Genomic DNA, 22,209 nt, shown 5'->3' on the forward strand with positions numbered 1-22,209 from the left:
ATAATATTATAATAAATTATGTATGGTGTGAGATGGGTACTAGATTTATCAGGGTGATATATAGGAAGGGACGTGGGGGACACGGTAAAAAAGGTGAAGGAATTAAGAAGTACAAATTTGGTAGTTACAAAATACTCATGGGAATGTGAAGTAAAGCATAAAGAATATAGTGAATAATATGGTAATAGCTATGTATAGTGCCAGGCAGCATCACTTTTTAAGTTATACAAATGTCTAACCACTATGCTGTACACCTGAAATTACTACAAAATAATATTGAATGTTAACTGTAAGTGAAAATTTTAAAAAGAGGGCGGAAAAGGCAAAGGGGAAAAAGAGGTTCAAATTTCCATGTATAAAACAAATAAGTCATGGGGATGTAATGTACAGCATGGGGAATATAGTCAATAATATTGTGATAACGTGGTACAGTGTCTGATGGTTGCTGGGCTTATGGTGATCACTTCTTTAGGTATATAAATGCTGACTATGGTGTACACCTGAAACTAATATAATATGTTAGGTATTTTTTTAATTAAAAAAATTAAAAATAAATAAATAAAATATATAAGAAAAAAGATATAAAATTATGTAATGCAACTATATTTTTAAATTATTAGGAAAAAGATAAAGGACATGTTATTTCTATGTTAACAGTCTTTGCTTTTTATTTGTAGGATTATAGGTGATTTTTCTTCTGCTTTTTACAAAAAAGATTACTTTGTATTTCTGTGTATTCTAAAAAGACTCACCCTCCCCTACTTTGTAATTGGAGGGGAGGGAGAAGAAATGTGCCAGGTAGTGGTAGAAGTTTTGAAATGCAGAGAAGGGTGAGCAGTGAAAAGCGACAGCAGTCTAAGATCAGGGTGAACCAGTCCGGTCTTTCATCTGCCACTGACAACCGAGGCAGTCTGAGCAGGACACCTAACCTTTGCCAGGACATAGAAAATACTTTTAAAACCATAAGCTGCTGCTTCAGGAAAGGAAGTTATGCCAACTAAGTTATTACGATTGAATACCAAAAATATTTTTAGTGGCAGTATCAATAAGGGTTTTATTTTTATTATTTTTTGTAATAATTAAAATGAACAAAGCTAAAAAGAAAAGATTCCCACTCTCTCTGGCAAATGAGGAATGAAATATCAGAGGTTTTGTAATAAAGACTGCCTGCTTGTTCGAATCTCCAGACAACAGATGTCTGCATTTAGGGCAAAGATTTTTTATCCAACAGTCTCCCAAATACTAGGTGTTCACCCACCTCAGAGAAGCCAGAGAGCTCACTGCAGTGTCTGGATTACGATGGGATGTTGTAACTACTACTTGCGTCTAACACTCTTCTAGACATTAAAAAGGGCCAAGTCACCAGCAACAACTTCTAATGAAGGAACCTATCAACAACGAATTCTAATAAGAAAACGTTTCTTTTTTTGAGAGTTTGAAGTACTTTTTATAAATCAAGTTGGTTTTCAACCATGTTTTTCGCATAATGATTATTTTTTTAGAGGGTATAAAGGAAGTTTGAGAGGTTGCACACCATGATTAGATCAGGAAGCTAGTAGAATGAAACTTGAATCAGCTTTCATGCCTCCTTTCAGTCTGGGGTTCTATCTGTAGCTTCCATATGGAGCATGGATTTCTACCCTCGCCATTTGTAAAGGATGCTTCAGGGAAGCGTGTGAAAGAGATCACGTTCCTTTGGGGTTGTACACTGTGGCTGTGGCCAAAGCATTCTTTCCAGCTCCCCATCCAGATGGAATTTGTGGCAGCTTAGCAGCCTAGAAGCTGACATGATAAAGTATAAAATATTGAATTTCTATGTGTCTATGTGATTCCAGCTTTGATCTTCATTTTTGATTATGCAAGTAGTCATGTCCATGTCTGTCTGAGCCTGATGCTCTGGGGGCAGATTCTTTCCCATTATTTAAGTCCTAAATACTTTATCCAATTTAAAAGGAATCCACAGTGTGAAACTTTAGCTTAGAAAAATGAACAGTCAGTCTGCCAACAAAGTAGCCCATTACGTAACTGAGTTTCTATTTTATGATATTTCAGGAGTTTGCCCAAGACGATGACTGCAGTCATTCCATATTGATTTGTGAAGAAGGAGATCCCCGTGGTGATGGACAAGATTGGCAGCCCGGGGCCGAAGGTACCTCGGCTTCTGTCCCTGAAGTGTTTACAAAGATAACGGTTATTTGGATTTCCCCCCTCATTTCAGAAGTGCTCTGTGCAGAACTTTGAAAACACAGAAAAGCACAAAGGAAATGAGAAAACACTCATAATCCTATCCTTTGGTCCATAGCTGAATCAGTGAGTCTTGTCAACTTGCCCTGAGAAAATGGGCATGTCTGTGCTGTCTCTTCCGTTATTCCACCCTACTCTAGCTCAGCCAGCCATTTTCTGTCACTTTCCTTTCTGTCTGATAATATCCCCCACCCCATTTCTTTCCTCTCAGAATCGTCTCAGCAACAGGGATCTGCTCCCTTTCAGAACCAAGCATTTGTCCATCAGTGTTGTCCTGGAGCTCCTGCCTTGAGAGGAAATGGGGCACTGAATGAACAAGGCACTAAAGCTTCTATTCTAGGAGGCATAAGTCTGGAGTTTTTCAAAACAACACCCATTCCAAATATATTACCCTGTCATACCCGTACTGTCCTTGCATTTAACAGACCACAAGGTATTTGCGGGTTCTCACTTCAGAAAAATAGTCACCACAGAGATCACATTTGTCTATCCCTATTTGCCTATAAACTTCTCAAATCAAATGTGTATTCAAACTGCTGCAATTTCTCTCTGGCAATTTTCTGACTTCCATTTCTAACACTCCAGGGAAGCTGCCCTCTTACATGTCTTTTTTCTCTCATCCCTGTGAAGCCCCCAGAGCACTGCAGAGCTAGTCTAGCTACTGTCTCCGGCCCCTTATGTGATGCTGCCCTCTCCTGGGAAGACTCCTGCCTTTCTCAGTCTCCCTCGGAATCTTTCCCCAGGCTGAGGGTGGGGAATAATTTAGTAACATTTGAAATTATTAACACCAGGAAACCTGAAAGACCTAAGTAAAATAAACAAATCCCCGTCCCCTTCCAAGTAGTCCTTGTGGTCTGCCTTTGACATTCAAGGACTTCAAAGCCAAGTTCTCAGGTACCCAGTTGTGTCCCAAGCACCTTCCAAGAGGTTAAACAATTCATTGACTCCACTCAATTTGGAGATGACTTGCCATTTGAGGTGCTAGTCTTTTTAAATCAATTTGTAATATTTTAGGTTTTCATATAAAAGCCATAACACACAGCATCTCCATTAAGCTCTTGCAATTTTAAGCTTTAATAACTCGGGTTACAAATGTGTAAGAAACAATTATGTTTCTAAATTTTCTTCTCGTAGTATCAAAAGTCTTCAATTGAGCTAGTTACTCTTTTCAGTCACACAGTAGTTAATGTTACAAGTGCTTGCACACTTTATGAAGATCTTAGGTGTATACTATGTGATTATTTATTCTGTTATACATATACACATTTAATCATTTGGTTTATGTCTGTTTGTCCGTTGTATTATTCTGTTAAGAAGGGACCATCACTAACTAATATATATATTAGTTAATGTAATAACATCTCAAACTGGTTGCTACTGACCCCCAAATCATGCTACTTCTGCCACAACCAGGGATGCTCTCACATCAACTTTAAACTCTCCTCCCTCTGCTGATACATCAGCAAAAAGGATGCCTACACCCGATCTTTTTTCATGTAACTCATGTGAATCCGTCTCTCAAGTTAGCTTTCTGAACTCTAGTGGCAAAAGAGGCTGGAAATGTAGTTTTTGATTATTCTGTGCTGAGATTTATGATTTAGGAAATTATCAAACGTGGAGAAGTTTTCAAAATACATATTTTGAAACTTGATCCCTATCAATTTAAAAATAACAAGCAAAAAACACAGGAGAGTAAGGCTTTTCTGGAGAAAATAAGTTTTCTTTATTGAACGAATTAGGCTGGGTCAATTTTAAGTTTTCATTTTAATAATGGCTTTAACATTACAAATTAGCAAACATTTTCAGACTTTATGAATTTCATTTTCACCTCTTCTGTGAAGAAATTATGTTTTGCCTATGTTTAAGTGTTGCTTTTTAGTTTCTTTCTACTATAACATTTTCTGGTAGGGTGAATAACATACCTTCTTATGTGGAAAGATGCATTTAGACGGAAGCAAGTGTTTTATTTTTACATGTAACAATGCATCATCTTTCCTGGCTCACTGCGTAGGTTCAGAGGCCCTCGTGACTACTCACAATATTCTAGAGACAAGACAGAAACACATTTGTATGTTCTCAGCTTATTTCAGAGGTAGCACATTTTATATATATATTTTTCCCCCACTTAAGGCCAACAATAGGACAAGCCAGTTAACTTTTAACAAGTTCTAAAAAAGCTGGTATTTCTTATACTTGCTTATTCTATCTTTGGTTGGAAAAAGAATTAACAATGAACAGACTTTTGAACACGTTAAATTTGCTTTAAAATATTCTGGCTTTACTAGTACTCGATAATTGTAAAAGTACAGTCATCCCTAAGAATATGTTCAGGGGCAGCGGATGGCTCAGTGGATTAGAGCACAAGCTCCAAACAACAGGGCTGCCAGTTTGATTCCCACATGGGCCAGGGAGCTGCGCCCTCCACAACTAGATGGAAGGACAATGACTTGGAGCTGATGGGCCCTGGAGAGAAACACACTGTTCCCCAATATTCCCCAATAAAATTAAAAAAAAAAAAAAGAACATGTTCACATGAATATACTGCATAATTTTCTAATTTTCACAGCAAAGGAGTAACTGCATCTCGCCTTTGCACTAGAACATCTTTTTCACTGACAGTTTAATTATTAGGAATGTATGCTGTATGTTTTTCTCACTCTAACATGTTGGCTAGGTTTTAGCACTCAAGGATGATTACAAAAACGTTATGAAAGGCATCCATCTTCCTTTCAAGTGTAAGAGTGGCCCTGAGCACATCACATAACCTCATGGGTATCTGTTTCTTCGTCCCTAAAATGAAGGGCTTTGGTCAGATGACCTCTAAAGTTCTTTCGGTTCTGTACAGTAATTCTGAGCCTCTCATTTTGTGCTACATAAACAGTGTGGTGAGAGGATCTTTGAGAAGATTAAAAAAAAAATCAATCATTCCAAAGAAACTTCATTTTTATTGGCACATTTTTTTTGCTATCATATAATATTAGAAAACATGCAATCAAGTTATCTTATTTAAGAAACATCACGAAAGCTAGATCCATTTTCATGGTACCACAAAACATAATATTGGATGGGGAAGATAGGAAATACTATTATCATTTGCCTGATTGTAAACAAAACTTTTCCTTTTAGGATATTTACTTTTCTTAATGCACCAGTCTCATAAATAGCACAGGAATACAAATTGAACAATAAAAATGCTTTCACTGTGGTGGTTCCTATATATTTGACAAAATATCCAAAGTCCTTTAAAAATAATAAAAACCTTAATTGAAATAATGCTAATACTGACAGCTATTAAGTAACTTTCCTGAGGTCACCCAGGAAGTGGTGGGGGAGGGATGTGTAGACTGAATAAATGACCCTGACAAATTCATGGATAAGACAGACTACTGGGACAGCACTGTGCCCTCCTGGAAGGACACTCCTCTGTGTTCCCACATAACCATCACACGCTTCTATATTATCACAATGCCAATCTCACTACACTCTCGCTAGCATCTCTGCGAGGGCCACAGCTGCACCTTGTTTATTTCTGTATCTTCAGTACAAAGCATTGGGCTTGGCTTAGACACTCAATAGAAGTTGGTTGAATGGAAAAAGTGAATAAATGAACAAACCTTAAAGCACAGGCAATTTTGGCAGCATTCACAGTCGTTTTTTAGGTATTTTTGTTTAACATGGCATATCGTAAGCAAGCATCAATTCCAAAAGCTGGAACTTTCTGTCTTAAGGGTTATACTGGGAATCATTCCATGGAATCAGACAGGAGATGGACAAAATTATAAATATGAGCAAGCTCCCATGAGAATACATAAATGATCTCACTTAATTCTCATGGCTGTCCTGTGAAGAAGGTGTCATGCGTTACACTTTACAGAAGGTGGCCTTGTTTTTCCCAACAGAGAAACAACACTGCTCACCATAAAACTTTATTTTACATCTGGAAAGTTTCGATATACAATATTTTACTGTTTAAGCAAGCATTTATTTGAGAACTATCATATGCTAGACAGGAAAGATACAAAGATGGCGAAAACTTAGTTCCTGGATAATTCCATTCTGTAATCATTAAGAATAAATTAGCCAAATAACCAAAAATAAAATACTTCTCTATGTCACCATTGGAATTCATTTTTTTTCTTCCTACTATTGCCATGCATTTCTGTAGGTGTCGAGATTGTTGTTACTTTTCCAAAAGATGTCCGTTGCCCCCAAGAAACGAGCCAAGAAGATTTGAAAGAAAACAAGTAAGGAAGTGTTAGATTGGAATTTAAGTGTGAAGTGATACTTGTGTGGCAACCTACATTTTTAGTAAGTCAACTGGAATAAAAACCTACCTGAAAACACGCGTCATAATAAATATTGTGTCATTGCCAGATAAATATTTTAGGCTTTGTGGGCCATGTAGTTTCTACTGCAATGATTAAACTCTGCAGTTGTATCTTGAACGCAAACAAATGGGTATGGCTGTGATCCAGTAAATCTACAAAAACGGACTGGAGAACATAGTTTGTTTTCCCTGCATCAGTGCTACCTAAAATGTGGCTCTGTGGTTCTTCCATTACCAATCCATGATGAAGTCAGTATAAACTTAAAAATGTAAACATTTACAAAGTTGTATAGCAATTTGACAAAGTAATTTTACGTTCATGGATCTGATAATGAAAAATTGGCGCTTATTTTTATGTTTTTGCTTTTCATTTCATTTTTAGTGTAATTCGGTTTTATTACATTTTCCAAAAGTTTCAGTCCACAATGGTCTGGAAAATTTAAAAACTGCCTCTTCACCAAAGGAAGTTTGAGAAGCCCTGGGCTGGTTAAAGCCTTTGGAGAAATAAAAGGGTGCATCCCGTATGCCTGCCCTTTGAACCTCTGATTTATCTGCTCTGTTCTGCTCTGCTCAAGGAAAGAGAGACTGGGAAAACTAAAGTGGGCAACAGAGGGCAGACAAGGTGGGGTGTGAGTCAGGGGGCTTGGAGAGGTCTTGTCCTTTCAGGAATACAGCCATCCTATTATGCAGCACCATTTGGAAATCGTTCTCCAAACTTTCTAGGGATGTCAGGCTGGACTGAGCACTGGCGATGCAGGAGACATGGGAACGAGTTTTAAATCAAACCATTTCCTCCACATTCTAGTCAGACAACCACAGTGCATCAGGAACGGGCACAAGCACATTCTGCTTCTCTTCCAAATGAAATGAAGATGATGGACGTCAGGACAAAGATGCCAGGCATGCAGCCTTCACTTCTGAAGAAAGAGGCAAGTTACAAGGAGCTCTGTGATGAAAACTTGGGCTTTTTGGAGCCAAGACCTTGCTTGGAACCAAACATTTCCAAATCTGTCGTCAGAGAAGATGTTCCTCCCTTTCTGAAGGGCCAGCAAAGAAAATCTGAAGGTGAGTTCATTTAATTACATAGTCATGTCTTTATTCTTCGTTCAACAAATATGTATCTTTTTTTTGAGTGTTTGAAAATCTTTACCGTGTACTCATATTTGGTTGGTGTTTATCTGGGGGAACTTTCGGGGCCCACACTGAGGACGCTGTCCTCCAGGATTTGAGTTTCCACTCTATCCCACCCAAGACTGACTTACCAGGTAGCAGCACTGATGCCAGCATTTCCCCTTATGGCAATGCTGTCTTTGATATTTGCTTACCACTGTCCTAAACCAATCAGCCTAAATCACCAGGGACAAACATGTCCAAAACCTTGCGTGCATTGGCTAACTTACTGCAATGAGGGAGATTGCACAGCAGGGGAACTGGGAGGCATTTCACCAAACGAAGGAAGAAAATAAAATTATTATTATAGGATTTGGGGGGTGGGTAGTGCTTAGGTGAAATTTAAATGAAGCAGTGCTTGATTTTTAATTAAAAGTGTTTTTTATTGTGGTAAAATGTACATAACTTGAAATTTACTACTTTAACTATTTTTAAGTGTACAGTTGAGTGGCGTTAAATACATTTACATTGTTGTGCAACCATCACCACTATCCATCCCTGGAACATTTTCATCTGGCATAATCTGAAGCACTATATCCATTAAATTATAACTCCCATTCCCCTTCTCCCCCGTAACTCCTGGAAGCCACTATTCTGCTTTCTGTCTCTATGAATTTGGTTATTCGAGATACGTCATATAAGTGCAATCATACAATATTTGTCCTTTTGTGACTGGCTTGTTTCAGTTCCCATAATGTTGAAGCAGCGTTTTGATAGGCTGTATGGAAGGGTGTTAACATCAGGTCTGGACAGTGAAGTTGACCCAGAATTGTGGTCCTTGAATGCCACTTCCTCTGGAAAGTGCCTGAACTTCCCAAAGACTGGATGAGTCACCATTCCTTTGGACTCCCGTAAAATCCTGACATTATCTGCATTATAACATTCATCAGGTTGAATTGTCACTTTTTATTTATGTGTCTGTCTTCAACCAGATCACAAAGGCAAAAACCATCCCACCTCCAAGCACCTAGCAGGTCTGGCACATAATTGTTAAAAAGTGTATATTGAATTAATAATAACAACAATAATCGTTTATTGAGTGTCTCACTATTGCAAGGCACACATATGCACTGCTATAGGTCATATTAGCAAATTTGTTTTAGAAATGAAGAAACTGAGGCTTAAGAAGTTTAAGTGTGTGTGTGCCCACGTCACATAGCTAGTGGAATTACAGAGGCTGGCTTCAAATCCTGGACCACCTGTCTCTGAACCCAGTGTGTTTAAGCATCATGCCATCTGTGTTCAGAGCTCACACCTTTCATCTGAGTCCCACTTTAGTTATGAAGGATAAAAAGGATAAATATATTTAGTCTTGGAGTGGAGATGGTTTAGAGAAAAGAAGGGGCAGTTGGTGCAAGTACAAATTGGAGGGAATGTGGAAGGAGAGACTGAATTGCACACCTTGGGAACATCCTCTTCTTCAGCCAAACCACAGAGAATCTTGAAGATGTAACAAAAGTAACTACGGACACCTAGACAGGAATGGTTCGGTCTGTAGTCTATCATGGGGGCTGCTCCACAGGGGCTACAATCTTTTCTGAAAATATCCATTGGGGTTCCCCAGGCCAGTATTTTTACCCCTCTTTTTAAATGTGTTTTAATATTATACAATTTTTTAAAAATTAGACAATATATGTCAATTAAGAAGAATTCAGAAAAGACAGATGAGCAAATATAAAAAATAATAAGTACAAAGAGTATTCCACGACAATTTCTTCTCAAACGTATTTCTACATTTCTAAATAACGTATTAATAATGATATTGCTTGATTGTTCAAATTTAGACCTTATCTATTAGGATGTAATACTCCCCATTACTTTCCTCACAGACAGGCAATCCCCAATCTTCTCAATCTTTGTGTTTAAAAGAAATCAATATTCAATATCTCCATTCTTATGACTGGGTAAAATATTATTCACAGCTGAGCTCATTAGTGTGCAATGAATACATTGTCCTTCTTCTGAGACATTGCATTTATTACAGCATCAGTAAATGCCTCATTTCATTATTTGCTTACTGTCTGTACATCCGTCCCTAAGTCATCCTCATCCTCTCTGACGGACCTGTAAAATGCACCTCAATGCAGGCAGCTGAGCATCAGGTGATGCACTGGTGGCTTTTGTTGTTTGGAGACTGCTTCTGGAGCCCTCTGCCCTCCTGTTTCACTCTGTGTGCTTTGGTCTTTGGACCCACTGACCAGCTATCTGCCTGGGATTCCTTCACCATCATCTGGAAAATTCCCTTAGCCTCCTTGCTGTGTTGGACCCATGTGTACTGGATACTCGGCTTCCTCTTCTTTGGTTTACTTACTCCCTCTTGGGTACATTTTCTAGTAGCTTCCTGAGAAAGATGCATTAATGACAGTTTTTTATTGTCTCTGTTTTCTCTGAGCGCTTTTCTTTTTTTACGTTTGTTTTGTTTTCTGTATTTTCACCTTAGAGGTTTTTCTCACATATTACTTGATCCTTAACTATCTATTTGTATTTAAGAGGGTGGCACTAAAAAGTGCCACATGCTCCAAGGGGCCTGTTGAATGGACAGAGACCGGGTAGATGGGAGAGGAATTCTCCTGGTGTCCGTGTACATAGCTAGGCTTTTCTCCTGGTGAGTTTACCCTAGAGAGGGAAAATTTATAATCCAGGCTGCTGCCTGTATATTATAAGGCTGAGGCTTCACATGTCGGTGTGCAGGCTTTCACTTTAATCCTCTTATTTTCATTCCAGCACCCCATTTCTGTTCTCAGCTATACCTAGCTCATTGGTATCTTTGTTTCAAGCTCTCCAGAGAGTAAACTTCCAGCAGTCTGCCAGGAACTCCTGGCAGAGAAGAACAACTCCTGACTAGTTAGGCAGGGCAGAGAATCTGGAACCGACTCCTTGTACAGATTTACAAGCAATCCCTTGATTCAGCCTCACCTGCAACCCCACTTTCAGAGGTACCTGGTGTCTTCAATTCTTGCTTCTTTCTGCAGTTTTTATTTCTTGTTGAGTTCTGCCTGTGGCAGGCAGGGATCAGAACAGAGAAAACTTACACTCATACAGTTTTCACTGTCAAAAATTTTATTGGGGTGTTTCATCCTCTGGAGTTTTGTTGTTCTTTTCTTTTTTGGGGGGGTGTTGTTCTTATTTACACATTTTTAAATTCCTTTACCATTAGTAAATTCCTTTAGTGTGGTTTGTGAAAAGAGTGGAGAAAACTTATACATTCAATTTTTCAACTGGAATTTTATACACATTTTAAAAGGCTTTCAACATATATTGCCAAATTACCTACCTGAAAGATCTTTCTTTAAAAATAATTTTTAAAAATTTTCAGTTATAGTTGACATACAATATTATATTAGTTTCAGGTATACAACATAGTGATTAGACATTTATATAACTTATACAAAGTGATCACCCTTATAAATCTAGTACCCATAGGACACTACACGTAGTTATTATATTATTGACTATATTCCTTATGCTATACTTTACTTCCCCATGACAGTTTTGTAACTACCAATTTGTACTTCTTCATCCCTTCCCCTCTTTCTCCCTGTCCCCAAACCCCTCCCATATGGAAACCCTCAAAATGTTTTCTGTACCTATGAGTTTGTTTCTGTTTTGGTTGTTCATTTATCTTGTTCTTTAGATTCCACATATAAGTGAAATCATATGGCATTTGTCTTTCTGTCTAACTTATTCCACTCAGCACAATACCCTCTAAGTTCATCTGTGTTGTTGCAGATGGCAAGATTTCATTCTTTTTTATGGATGAATAATATTCCATTGTATATATGTACCATCTTTTCTTTTATCTTTCATCTGTTGATGGACACCCAGGTTGCTTCCATATTTTGGCCATTGTAAAGACTGCTGCAATAAACATATGGATGCACATGTCCCTTCAAAGTAGTTTTGGGTTTCTTCAGATAAATACCTAGAAGTGAGATTACTGTGTCGTTCTTTGTCTCTTCTTATACCCTTTGTTTTAAGGCCTATTTTGTCTGGTATAAGTATTGCTACCTCAGTTTTATTTTTTCCATGATATATTATTTATCCATCCCATTACTTTCAGTCTATGTGTGTCTTTTGATCTGAAGCAACCTTGTAGGCAGCATATGTACACACTGTTCCCCAATAAAGAACTGTTCCCCTTCCCCAATAAAAAACCTTTTAAAAAAAAAAAAGATTCTCCCTTTGTCTTTAATCTTTGCCATTTGAATTATGATGTGTGTTGGTGTGGACCTGTTTGAGTTCATCTTGTTTGGGACTCTCTGCACTTCCTGGGCTTGTGTGTCTATTTCCGTCACAAGGTTAAAGAAGTTTTCCATCATTGTTTCTTCAAATGGGTTTTCTATTCCTTGCTCTCTCTCTTCTCCTTCTGATAACCCTAGATGTGAATGTCGGTATGCTTGATGTTGTCCCAAAGGTCCCTTAAATTAGCCTCGTTTGTTTCGATTGTTTTTCCTTTTTTTGTTCTGATTGGGTGTTTTCTGCTACCTTGTCTTCTAAATAGCTGATTCGATCTTCTGCTTCATCTAATCTACTGTTGATTCCTTCTAAAGTGTTCTTTATTTAGTTATTGTATTCTTCATTTCTGACTAGTTCTTTTTTGTTTTCTATCTCCATTTTTATGTTTCCTGTCTCTTTGTTGAAATTCTTCCTGAGATCATTGAGCATCCTTATGACCAGTGTTTTGAACTTTGCATCTGGTAGACTGCTTGTCTCCATTTTGTTTAGTTCTTTTTCTGGAGCTTTGTTCTGTTCTTTTATTTGAGACATGTTTCTTTGTCTCCCCATTTTGGCTGTCTCCCTGTGTTTGTTTCTATGGATTAGGTAGGGCTTCTATGACTCCTGGTCTTAGTAGAGTGGCATTATGTGGTAGGTGTCCTGTGAAACATAGTGGTGTAGTCTCCCTGGTCACCTGAGCCTGGTGTTCTAGGTGTGTCCTTTGTGTGGGTTGTGTGTGTCCTCCTGTTGTAGTTGAGCCTTGGTTGCTGTTTGCATGTCAAAGGGAAGGATTGATTCTCAGGCTGATTGTTTGTGAGGACTGGCCATGACTATAGTGGAGGAGCTGTTGTACAAGGGCTGACCCTACGGAGCAGAATTCACTTTAGCAGGGCTTTAGTACCCACCCAGTCTGTCCTTTGGGTGTTTTGTCCATGGAGGCAGCCAGTGGTACTCCAGCTGTGTCTGAAGCCCACCACTGGGTGTGCCAGCCCCACCTCAGGCCAAGTGTAGCCTCAGTCTGTGCCCTGTCCAGGGCCATCTGAAATGAGCCATGAAGCAATCCACCAGCTGTGCTGGACTTGAAGGTGCCTGGGAAAGGCTAGGTTGTGAACCAAGACCAGCTGCTGTTTGGGCTGCTTAGCGAGAGGTATGGGACACACTGAGGCCAGATCTGTTTGGGGTTTTTGAAACTTTGTGAGATTTTAGGGAAGTTCAAAGGGATGGTTGTTCTGTAGTTTAGCTGTAATTTCAATGTGATCATGAAAGGATGCAAGCACAGCGTTTACCTGCTCTGCCATCTTGACCAGGAAATCTTCTACCAGAAAGATGTTACATCTGCACTCTCACCAGAAATGTTGAGGGCCTTTCTAGCACACATCATTCCTTACCAACACTGGATAATATTTGTCCAAATATTTATAGTAATACCTGAAAGGTTTTTCTTTAAACTCAGGAGGATATACATATGCACCCAACTATAAATTATATTCAGTTGTATTTCTGGTATTAACTTGTAGTATCTTTGCAACAGGAAATCTCAATCTCTAGAAGATGACCTCTAGGAGGGCAAGAATTTTGTCTTTGTTGTTCATGAGTATATTGCCATCATCTGGGACAGTGTTGGCCACTCAGTAGGCACTCAATAAATATTTGTTGAATAAATATATAAAGAATTGGGGGGAGGTGCCTTGGCCCAGGGTGGCTAAGGGGAATGCCTGTACCCCTCCAAATTGGGAGCCTCATCTTAGGTGACTGTTTTTCATCTGAGAATGGCGTCTGTACCTGTTACATCTTAGAGAGGTCTGTTTCTAATTGAAATTTCAAAACAGCAGTCAGTGGCTAAAATGGACCCACAGATACATTTTGTTCAGCCTTCAAAGCATTTATAAAGCGGGGTGGGAGGCAGATTTCACTAAAGTCTCCAGGTTTCTGCCTTCTCTTGGGAGAAGGCAATTGGGAGATCTAGCAGTGATGGACTACCCATCTGGAATGGATAATATCAATTAGAACTTGACAATGGATATCCCTTTAGTTGGGGTACATGATTTCAATTGACCACTATCCTCACCTGTCCCATTCCATCCATTTATGTGATCTTCTTTGACTCTGGACACATTGGCACTTTTGGCTTCAGTTTCAAGCTGTGGCAATGGGTGGGGTTTTAGGGATCATTCTGACTTACTGGTAAAATGACAACAACTAGGCTTACAAACACTACCTAGTAAATCCTATCTTTCCCCTCCACATACTTCCCCTTCAGAATTTGTGATCTATCCATGTTTGAGTTCAAACAGCTGTTGGGAGACAACTATACATGAATATTTTCACATTTCTGCACATTCCAGTGTTTCTGAGCAAAAGGCACTGGGAAACTAGGTTAAAAGATGATTGAAGGATACACGTCTTGGAAATGAGAGACAGTGTATTGCTCCAGAGAGATTCAGAGACTTATTTCCCCAGGAGCTGTTTACTTACATTCTAGGGTAACAAAGCCCAGAGACACATTTCCCCTTTCTCCTGGAGACATTTGTTTACATTTCATAGTAATGTTCTCTCTTTCTAGGGAGGGAAAGATGGGGTGAAGTGCCAAATACTCTACCGGGGGCGCCAAAAATATGTATACCCATGACTTGTATTCATCTTTTGTTATCGGTATATATTGAGTATTACAATTTTAATACAATTTTTTTTCCTTTCTTAAAATGTGTATACATTTTTTTTGGCACCCTCTGTATATAAGCTCTGAGTCTCATAATTGCACGGTTCATTCCTGTGGTGCAACCCTACAAAATGTGCAGGTAAACATCTGGCTCTCAATGCATTGTCCTGTGTGGAACTAGGGTGTGGGGAACTGGTGCTATGATGCCCTGTGAATAATAAATGCTCTGTTCTCTGATCCAGAGATCTCATATTTCCTGATAGAATATAAATATAAATATAAATGTAAATATATAACTATATATCAACATATATACAAATGTTATATATGTGAAACATATATGTAACATACATGTATGTGTGAAACAACATTATATATGACAAGAAAGAACCACCTTTAAGTGGAAGTAACCTTTACTTTTGTCTAATTATACCACAACCACTTCCATATGGATTACTCCTGGATTAACTCTTAGTTTTTATTTTTTTAAGCCGCAGCACCAAGATCATTCCGTCCCCAAACTCAGGTTTAAGGCTGACTGTGTTCACTCTTCTATTAAGAATATCTAATTTTTATTATTTTTTCTTGTTATAGATTTTTCTACCTCTGATATGAAGTACAATAGCCGAAGAACTGAGGTAAGATTAGTTTTAGCATTATTGACTTAAGGATTAATACCAAAGAACTTTTGTTGTTAGAGACTAACTCCATCAAAGAACTCAGAACCATAATCTTTAGTAATTATACCTTGGAAAAACAATAACTCACACATAGTTTATAGAGTAGCCAATAATTTCTGGGGAAATTATACGTTGGCGTGTACATTTCTTTACTGGGGTGTTTCCTGTTCTCTACATAATGAGATGAGTAGCTCTCTTAGACATATTTTAGCCTGTCTTCTTATAGCATATCTAGAAATTAGGCTATTCTCTTTTCCAGTGGTGGAAGGATTTTCCTAGTTGTCTAATTTGTAAGTAAAGCATTTAGAAAGATCCTTGCAATTCTATCGCCTATCAACTATCTAACTCTTTTGTATATAGGTGCCTTTGAGGAAATGCATAGGTACTGCTTAGTATTGTAAGAAATAGTTCATTGGCCAAAAAAAAAAAAAAAAAAAAAAAAAGCGCTGCTATTAGGGAGAAGTTTATTTCCTGTTATTTTTTAGAAATTAAAGAAAATCATTTAGGCAATAAAAGTGGGGGATTACCTTGCATCTCACCTGATTCTAATGCATACATTTCTAGTGTCAGGTTCCTATCCTTTTCCTTTCTTCTTACACACAGGTGGCAATAGAATGAGAATGAAACACATAGCTCTCAATTACTACTTAAGATCCAGTCCATAAATATTCTGATATAATTAGGTATTAAATCTGTATACCCAAGAAAAGTCTTCACTGAAAAGAAGCATAAAGAGTTTATAACTTAATGACCAGACAGCTGAATATTATATATTGTGTTACACTGACCTCTAGAGGTTGATAATAACAAAAACTAGCTTAGTTTGAAAACAGTTGGGAGGGCAAAGGAGAATTTAAAACCATCAGCGTCGCTAACTTTCAAGTGTATAGTGTGGCACATTTAAAAGCCACACTCAACAAAACAGTTCAGCAAAACAATGAGGAGTAGTTGTGTTCTGGATACAAATTCTGAGTTAGTCTGTAATCTAATGATCATTGTTGAAGTAAATGTGAACAGCAATTTTAATCTGGTCTAAGTGGGAATTTTAAATATCTCAATCAACTCTGTGGAGCAGAACAAGAAAAGAGAAGAAAAATAAAATGTCTCATCATAATTTTCTTTTTAATTATTTATTTAAGTGTGCTTTTCCAGGACCCATCAGCTCCAAGTCAAGTAGTTGTTTCAATCTATTGTGGAGGGTGCATCTATAGTGGCCCATGTAGGGATTGAACTGGCAACCTTGTTGTTAAGAGCACCGTCCTCTAACCAACTGAGCTAACTGGTCACCCCCTCATCATAAATTTCTAATGTTTACATTATTTGGCCTTTCTTTTAAATATATAACCATGAACCTTTGTAGCTATGATCATCTTAGTTTGGGAATGAGTTTTTAGCTTCTAAATCATTATCTCCAGGGTAGCTTTGTGCCTCCTAAGTACAAGACCTTCCTAAGAGAAGTGTAGAATCTCTTCAGATTACTTTAAATGAGTTAACATGATATGCATATATGTCTCAGTGATCATTAGCTTTTTCTCTTTCCTTTTAGCTCCCTCTGCCACCATTGTCATTCTTGCCCATGAGACCTGGTCTCCTTACTATTCCCCCAAATCACAAGGATCAAAAAGAGAGAGAAAGAAATATCCCAAATGTCGTATCCTTCGTGCCTACATTCTCAGAGTCTGTTAGTCAATCTGATGAGTTTAGACCATCAAACAAGCAACAGGAAGCCCCACCGAAGGTGTTTGTGGATCAGACCCTCAGGTCTTCTGATAACTTTATTTGGTCTAGAAACATGTGCTCTTTTTGGAAGGCTAACCATCACAGACAACACCTGGAGATGGAGGAGAATAGGAAATCTAAGGCAACAGAAGAATGTGACAAAATTCAAATCTCTCACTGCGAAAAAGGGCAGTCTTCAGTGTCCTTCGAGAATTTTAAGGAAAGAAGTTTTCCTACAGATAGGGAAGTGGATATTGACTGCCATGGTAGTGAAATGAGGAAAACAGAAGAACACTCTCAACATTTTTCATTAGGAAATGAGGAGGGTTCAGTAGCCAGAAACTATAAACAAAATTCAGAAGCTGGATGCACCATACAAATCAAGTTCCAAGAAGCCCAGCAGTCAGAGATAACTCTAAAGGATAAAGAGACTAGAAATGATAAAGCTGATTCAAAAAGTGCTTCAGTATATAAAGGTGAAGTAATTGAGCCAAATCATATTTTAGAAGAGTTTACTGTACTTAAAAGTTTATCCAATGTAGTCCCTGATGGCCCCATTGAAAAGCTCCCAGAAGATCATAACGGCATGGAGACACACACAAAAATGTCAATACCAGAGGCAACCAAACCAGAAATGAATGGGATGGTGCCTCTTATCCACGTCACTTTCCCTGGAGATGGACCTCCCAAGGAACCGGCAATAGCCAAACCAAGCCTCCAAAAAAGAAAGGGCACCTTTCGTAACAACAATAGCTTCAACATACTTGCACACCAAGAAAATGACATGCATAAGATGAAAAACCACAGAAATAAGTTGGATTCAAAAACCAAGAACAGTCACAGGACACCTCAGAATTTCATGATTTCCATTGACAGTTCCATTAAGCCCACCATGCATAAAACAAGTATTAAAACTCAGATTTTCCCTGCTTTGGGGATTGTTGACCCCAGACCTCGGCAATCACCAAAGTTTCAAAGGAGAATGCCACAGATAGAAAAGAAGCAATCAACTTACCGGGCTCTGAAACCTAAAAAGCAGTCATTTCCTTGCATCTGTAAAAATCCAGGAACAAAAATGTCTTCAGTTCCTCTCCCTATTCAACCAACAGAGCCAAGACTAAATTACCTAGATCTTAAGTATAGTGACATGTTCAAAGAAATCAATTCAACTGCTAATGGACCTGGAATCTATGAAATGTTTGGGACCCCTGTTTATTGTCACATGCGAGAGGCTGAACGGCATGAAAACAAACATTACCGAGAGATATGCTCAGCTCCATCAGGCAGATGTATCACCAATAAATGCCGATCTTCACACAATGAGAGGAGCAGCAATAGCAGAGCAAGACTTTCTCAGAAAAGACCACATGCTAAACCCCCAAAGGCTTTGCTTGGAATTAAACAAAAGCACACAAGTTTGATTTTTAAAGAAAAGGGTTGTAAGGCCGTAGGTAGCAACCTACAAGACATTGAAAATGGTGGTGGTATTTCAGAACTAGAGTGGCAGGTAAAGTCTTCAGGAAATGACTTTCTATCTTCCAAAGATGAAGTTCAGCCCGTGAACTTTGCTCAGACCCATGAGCAGTCAATTGAACAGAACGAATTCCTTCCTGTCTCAGGTTTGTCCATTGCTGAAGAAGTCTCTATGGAAGAGTCTGCAGATGAAGGAGACATTTCTAACAATCAGATACTTGCCACAAGCCTCAGAGACCTGCATGAACTTGAAGAGGTACGTCACCAGATGTACCTTTTGGAAAACAGCTGGGCAGTGCCCAGCGAGAAGAGTTCCAACAAGCATGTACTGCAAGAAAAGCAGAATACAGCATCTCTTGGTAAAATAAATGCCAACCAAATTTTTACTAATGATGTCGAGTTTGACAGTGTCTCAGGGAATTCTAAAACACTTATTTTCCAAGAGGGACAAGAAAGTGCATCTTCCCAAGCATATCAACTTTGGGCACATTCTTTGGATCATGATTGGTTAGGTAATAAGACAATTACACACCAAATGTTTGGGAAAAGTATAAATGATGCAAATTCAATTTCCCAAGAAACACTAGACTCTATAAAGAATGAAGAATTGACAGATGAACTATTAGGGTGTCTAGCTGCAGAACTATTAGCTCTTGATGAGAAAGATAACAACCCTTGCCAGATAATGGCCAATGAAACAGATCCTGAAAACCTAAATCTTGTCTTCAGTAGGAGAGGAAATACCATGCAAGAATTGGGCAGAGAGACAACGAATGTCCAAACACAGGTTGGTATAATTAGAGTCAGCGATTCACTGGGGTGGGAAAGGACCTTAGAGACAATGTGGTTCAAACCCCTTATTTTCAAAGCAGGAATCAGAAACTCTAAACAATTAAATAATTTCATCCAAGTCTCATTGCTGGCTTGCAAGTTTGGAATCCAGATACCCTGACTCTCAGGCTAAGATGTTTTCATTATGCCGCCTTACTTCTGGAATTTACTTACTTCCCGGACACTGCAATGGAATCCTTTTGAGTACATTAATATAGTAAAACTATTTATTAAAACAGGTTAATAGTTTATACAGTGATGAAGTTTTCAATTAACAAATATCAGCAGAGAGATAATTATGGATAAAACATTGTTCAATGTTTTGTGAGATAGAAAGAAATGAACACAGCCCTGAAGTGGCTCACTATCTAGTTCACTATTTTAACACAAAAATATTGATGCCGACTGTGTTTCTGGAACTGGGCTACGAATTAGAGACGTGGTGGGATACAAGACTTAGCCATTGCTCTCAAGGAAGCATAAGCAACAATCCTGAAAAAAATTTTTAAAAAAATTTGTTTGTCATGGGAGTGGGGGCTGCAGAGGATATCACTAAGTGGGTTGTGTTTGTCTTAGTTCTCACTGAAGCACGTGAGCCTCCTGTTCTACTCAAATTTTAAAGACAGAAAGAGTAGGTTTACCTGAAATATTACTTATTAAGTGCTAATTCAGTTTATGTCACAGTATATCAGGATCAGGAATAATTAGACGATCAGAAGAATACACTAGGTAAATAATTATACTCAAACTCGGTTTATTAAGAACTTATGAGCAAGATGCATCATTGTCTCCTTTATATGCTTCATAACAGCTCTATGAGATAGATTACTAAAGGTACTAACAAGTCCCCATTTTGCAGATGAGGAAATTGAGGTTTAGAAAGTCACACAGTTAGAATGGTGGGGCCAGGCATTCTGATTGCAGTCTCACAGCCTTAATCACTTCATCACAGTGAAGATATTCATTGTCCTAAGAAGCCAGCTCTACCTTCATGGTGATCTTGGTCTCTCCTGGGAGGTAAATTGTGATTCAGAGAGGCCTTCAGGCCCTGGTGGGAAATGGGGGTATGTGTGTGTCTGTGTGTCTGAGGTGGGTTTCCTGCTCTGCCATTCAAACTGAAGGAAAACAAACAAGCTAGTAAATATAATTGGCCCATAACTCCCCACCCTGCAGTCATGGACTCAAAAACTGACCTTTGGTGACCTTTTCTTTTCCAAGCAGTCCTTAAATTTCAGTTTAGATAGAAATGTGAAAGGATTGAGAGGAGCAACGCAGACGGCCCTTTGGAGGCAAGCATGCTCATTCGCAAGGAAGGTGACCCTGTAGGACGTCTTGTTCGTGAAGGGCCTTCACCATGTCTTTGCATCATCATCATCGTCATTTATTTATTTTTAAGAATAGAGAGGATCAAAACAAAACATTTTTGTCCTGATTGACCAGTTGGAAAACATGATCTAAGTTTTACAAAGAGACACTTGTTTCCTGACTCCTAGGGCAAGGCCTCTCAAAGTTTACTGCAAATGCAAACCTCTTGGGGATCACGTTAAAATGTAGACACTGATGCAGTATGTCTGGGCCTGAGATTCTGCATATCTAACATGCTCCAAGGTGATGTTGATCCAGCTGTCTGTAGATTGTCCTTTGAGTATCAAGGATCTAGAGGGCCATGGATCTTCAGTCTATTGCACCTGGTCTTGACCACTAGGCTTGCTTGTTATGGCTGAGTGTGGGTGTCATGAGAGACAGAGTATGTTCATGTGTAAATGTGTATATAAGTGTGTGCATATAGGCTTATGTATATGTGTGTGTGTGTGTGTGTGTGTGTGTGTGTGTGTGTGTGTGTTGTGGAAATAAAGGAAGAACAGACACAGGCTATTTATTCAAAGCTCACTATAGCAAAGGAGTCAGCTGCCATCACTTGCATTTCGCAGCTACTCAAAGGCAGACAGAGAAGTGGGAAAGCTTTATAGTGGTAAAAAGGGAAGTTTTCAGGTATGACCTGATTGGAGGCTGTTGGCATGGGGAAGCTGTAGACAGGCTAACTAGAAGGAGCGTCCTATGTGATTGGTTAGGAGTACATATCTGGCTTTCTTTAGTTACCGTGTTTCCCCGAAAATAAGACCTAGCCAGACAATCAGCTCTATCGCATCTTTTGGAGCAAAACTTAATATAAGACCTGGTATTATATTATATTAATTATAATTTATACAATTAATTATATTATTTTTTGCTCCAAAAGACACCTTAGAGCTGATTGTCTGGCTAGGTCTTTCTTATCTTCGGGGAAACACGGTAGGTGATTCAAAGTTAGAAGACAGTGAGATTCGACTCTACTCTTCACTTCTTCTCTCCATCCCAATGACTCAGAGTTTAATGGTGACTTTTCTTTTGTCTCATTCTTCCAGAGACATAATAATGGGTTCAGGATATATGACAAGGAGGAGAATTTTCTCAATGAAAAGAAGGTATTTTCTGAAAATAGTTTAAAGTATGAAGAACCTATCCTGTGGACCAAGGGTGAGATCCTTGGGAAGGGAGCCTATGGCACAGTAAGTTAAATAGGAAACAAGATGACACCAAAAATTCCGACTCCTCCTTGACCCCTCCCTCTTCCTTAACCTCCCTGTGAGTCCTCCCTTCCCCACTCCCCATCATACTCTTTTACTTAGAACTCTTTCAGTTGCAAGTAACAGGAAACCCAATCCAAACCAGCTTAAGGAAAAGGACGCTCACTACTTTATGTAACTGAAGGATCTGGAGTAGGTCTGGCTCCCTACTCCAGAGGTTTCAGGGGCCAAACAATGTCATCGTTTCTCCTTCCAACTCTCATTCTCAGGCCCCATGTGGTGGTACAATAGCCATTGCATTTCTAGCCTCTCATCCTCCTAGGT

The 22,209-nt window shown here is 38.7% G+C and overlaps 1 protein-coding gene across 3 annotated transcripts in view; it reads left to right on the forward strand.

The window, feature by feature from the left end:
* The window catches only part of MAP3K19 (mitogen-activated protein kinase kinase kinase 19), a 57,426-nt gene that overhangs the window by 28,360 nt on the left and 6,857 nt on the right, over nt 1-22,209 (forward strand). The window contains exons 7-12 of one of the 3 annotated variants that reach the window (XM_033111455.1): nt 2,053-2,149; nt 6,410-6,488; nt 7,377-7,636; nt 15,210-15,253; nt 16,842-19,274; nt 21,724-21,867. In XM_033111455.1, the coding sequence (XP_032967346.1) occupies nt 2,053-2,149; nt 6,410-6,488; nt 7,377-7,636; nt 15,210-15,253; nt 16,842-19,274; nt 21,724-21,867 (3,057 nt within the window). The remainder of the gene's footprint in view (nt 1-2,052; nt 2,150-6,409; nt 6,489-7,376; nt 7,637-15,209; nt 15,254-16,841; nt 19,275-21,723; nt 21,868-22,209) is intronic. The other 2 variants (XM_033111457.1, XM_033111456.1) reach the window with 2 other exon arrangements.

The sequence above is a fragment of the Rhinolophus ferrumequinum genome, chromosome 8, assembly GCF_004115265.2.
Source record: "Rhinolophus ferrumequinum isolate MPI-CBG mRhiFer1 chromosome 8, mRhiFer1_v1.p, whole genome shotgun sequence".
Classification (NCBI taxonomy): Eukaryota; Metazoa; Chordata; class Mammalia; order Chiroptera; family Rhinolophidae; genus Rhinolophus; species Rhinolophus ferrumequinum.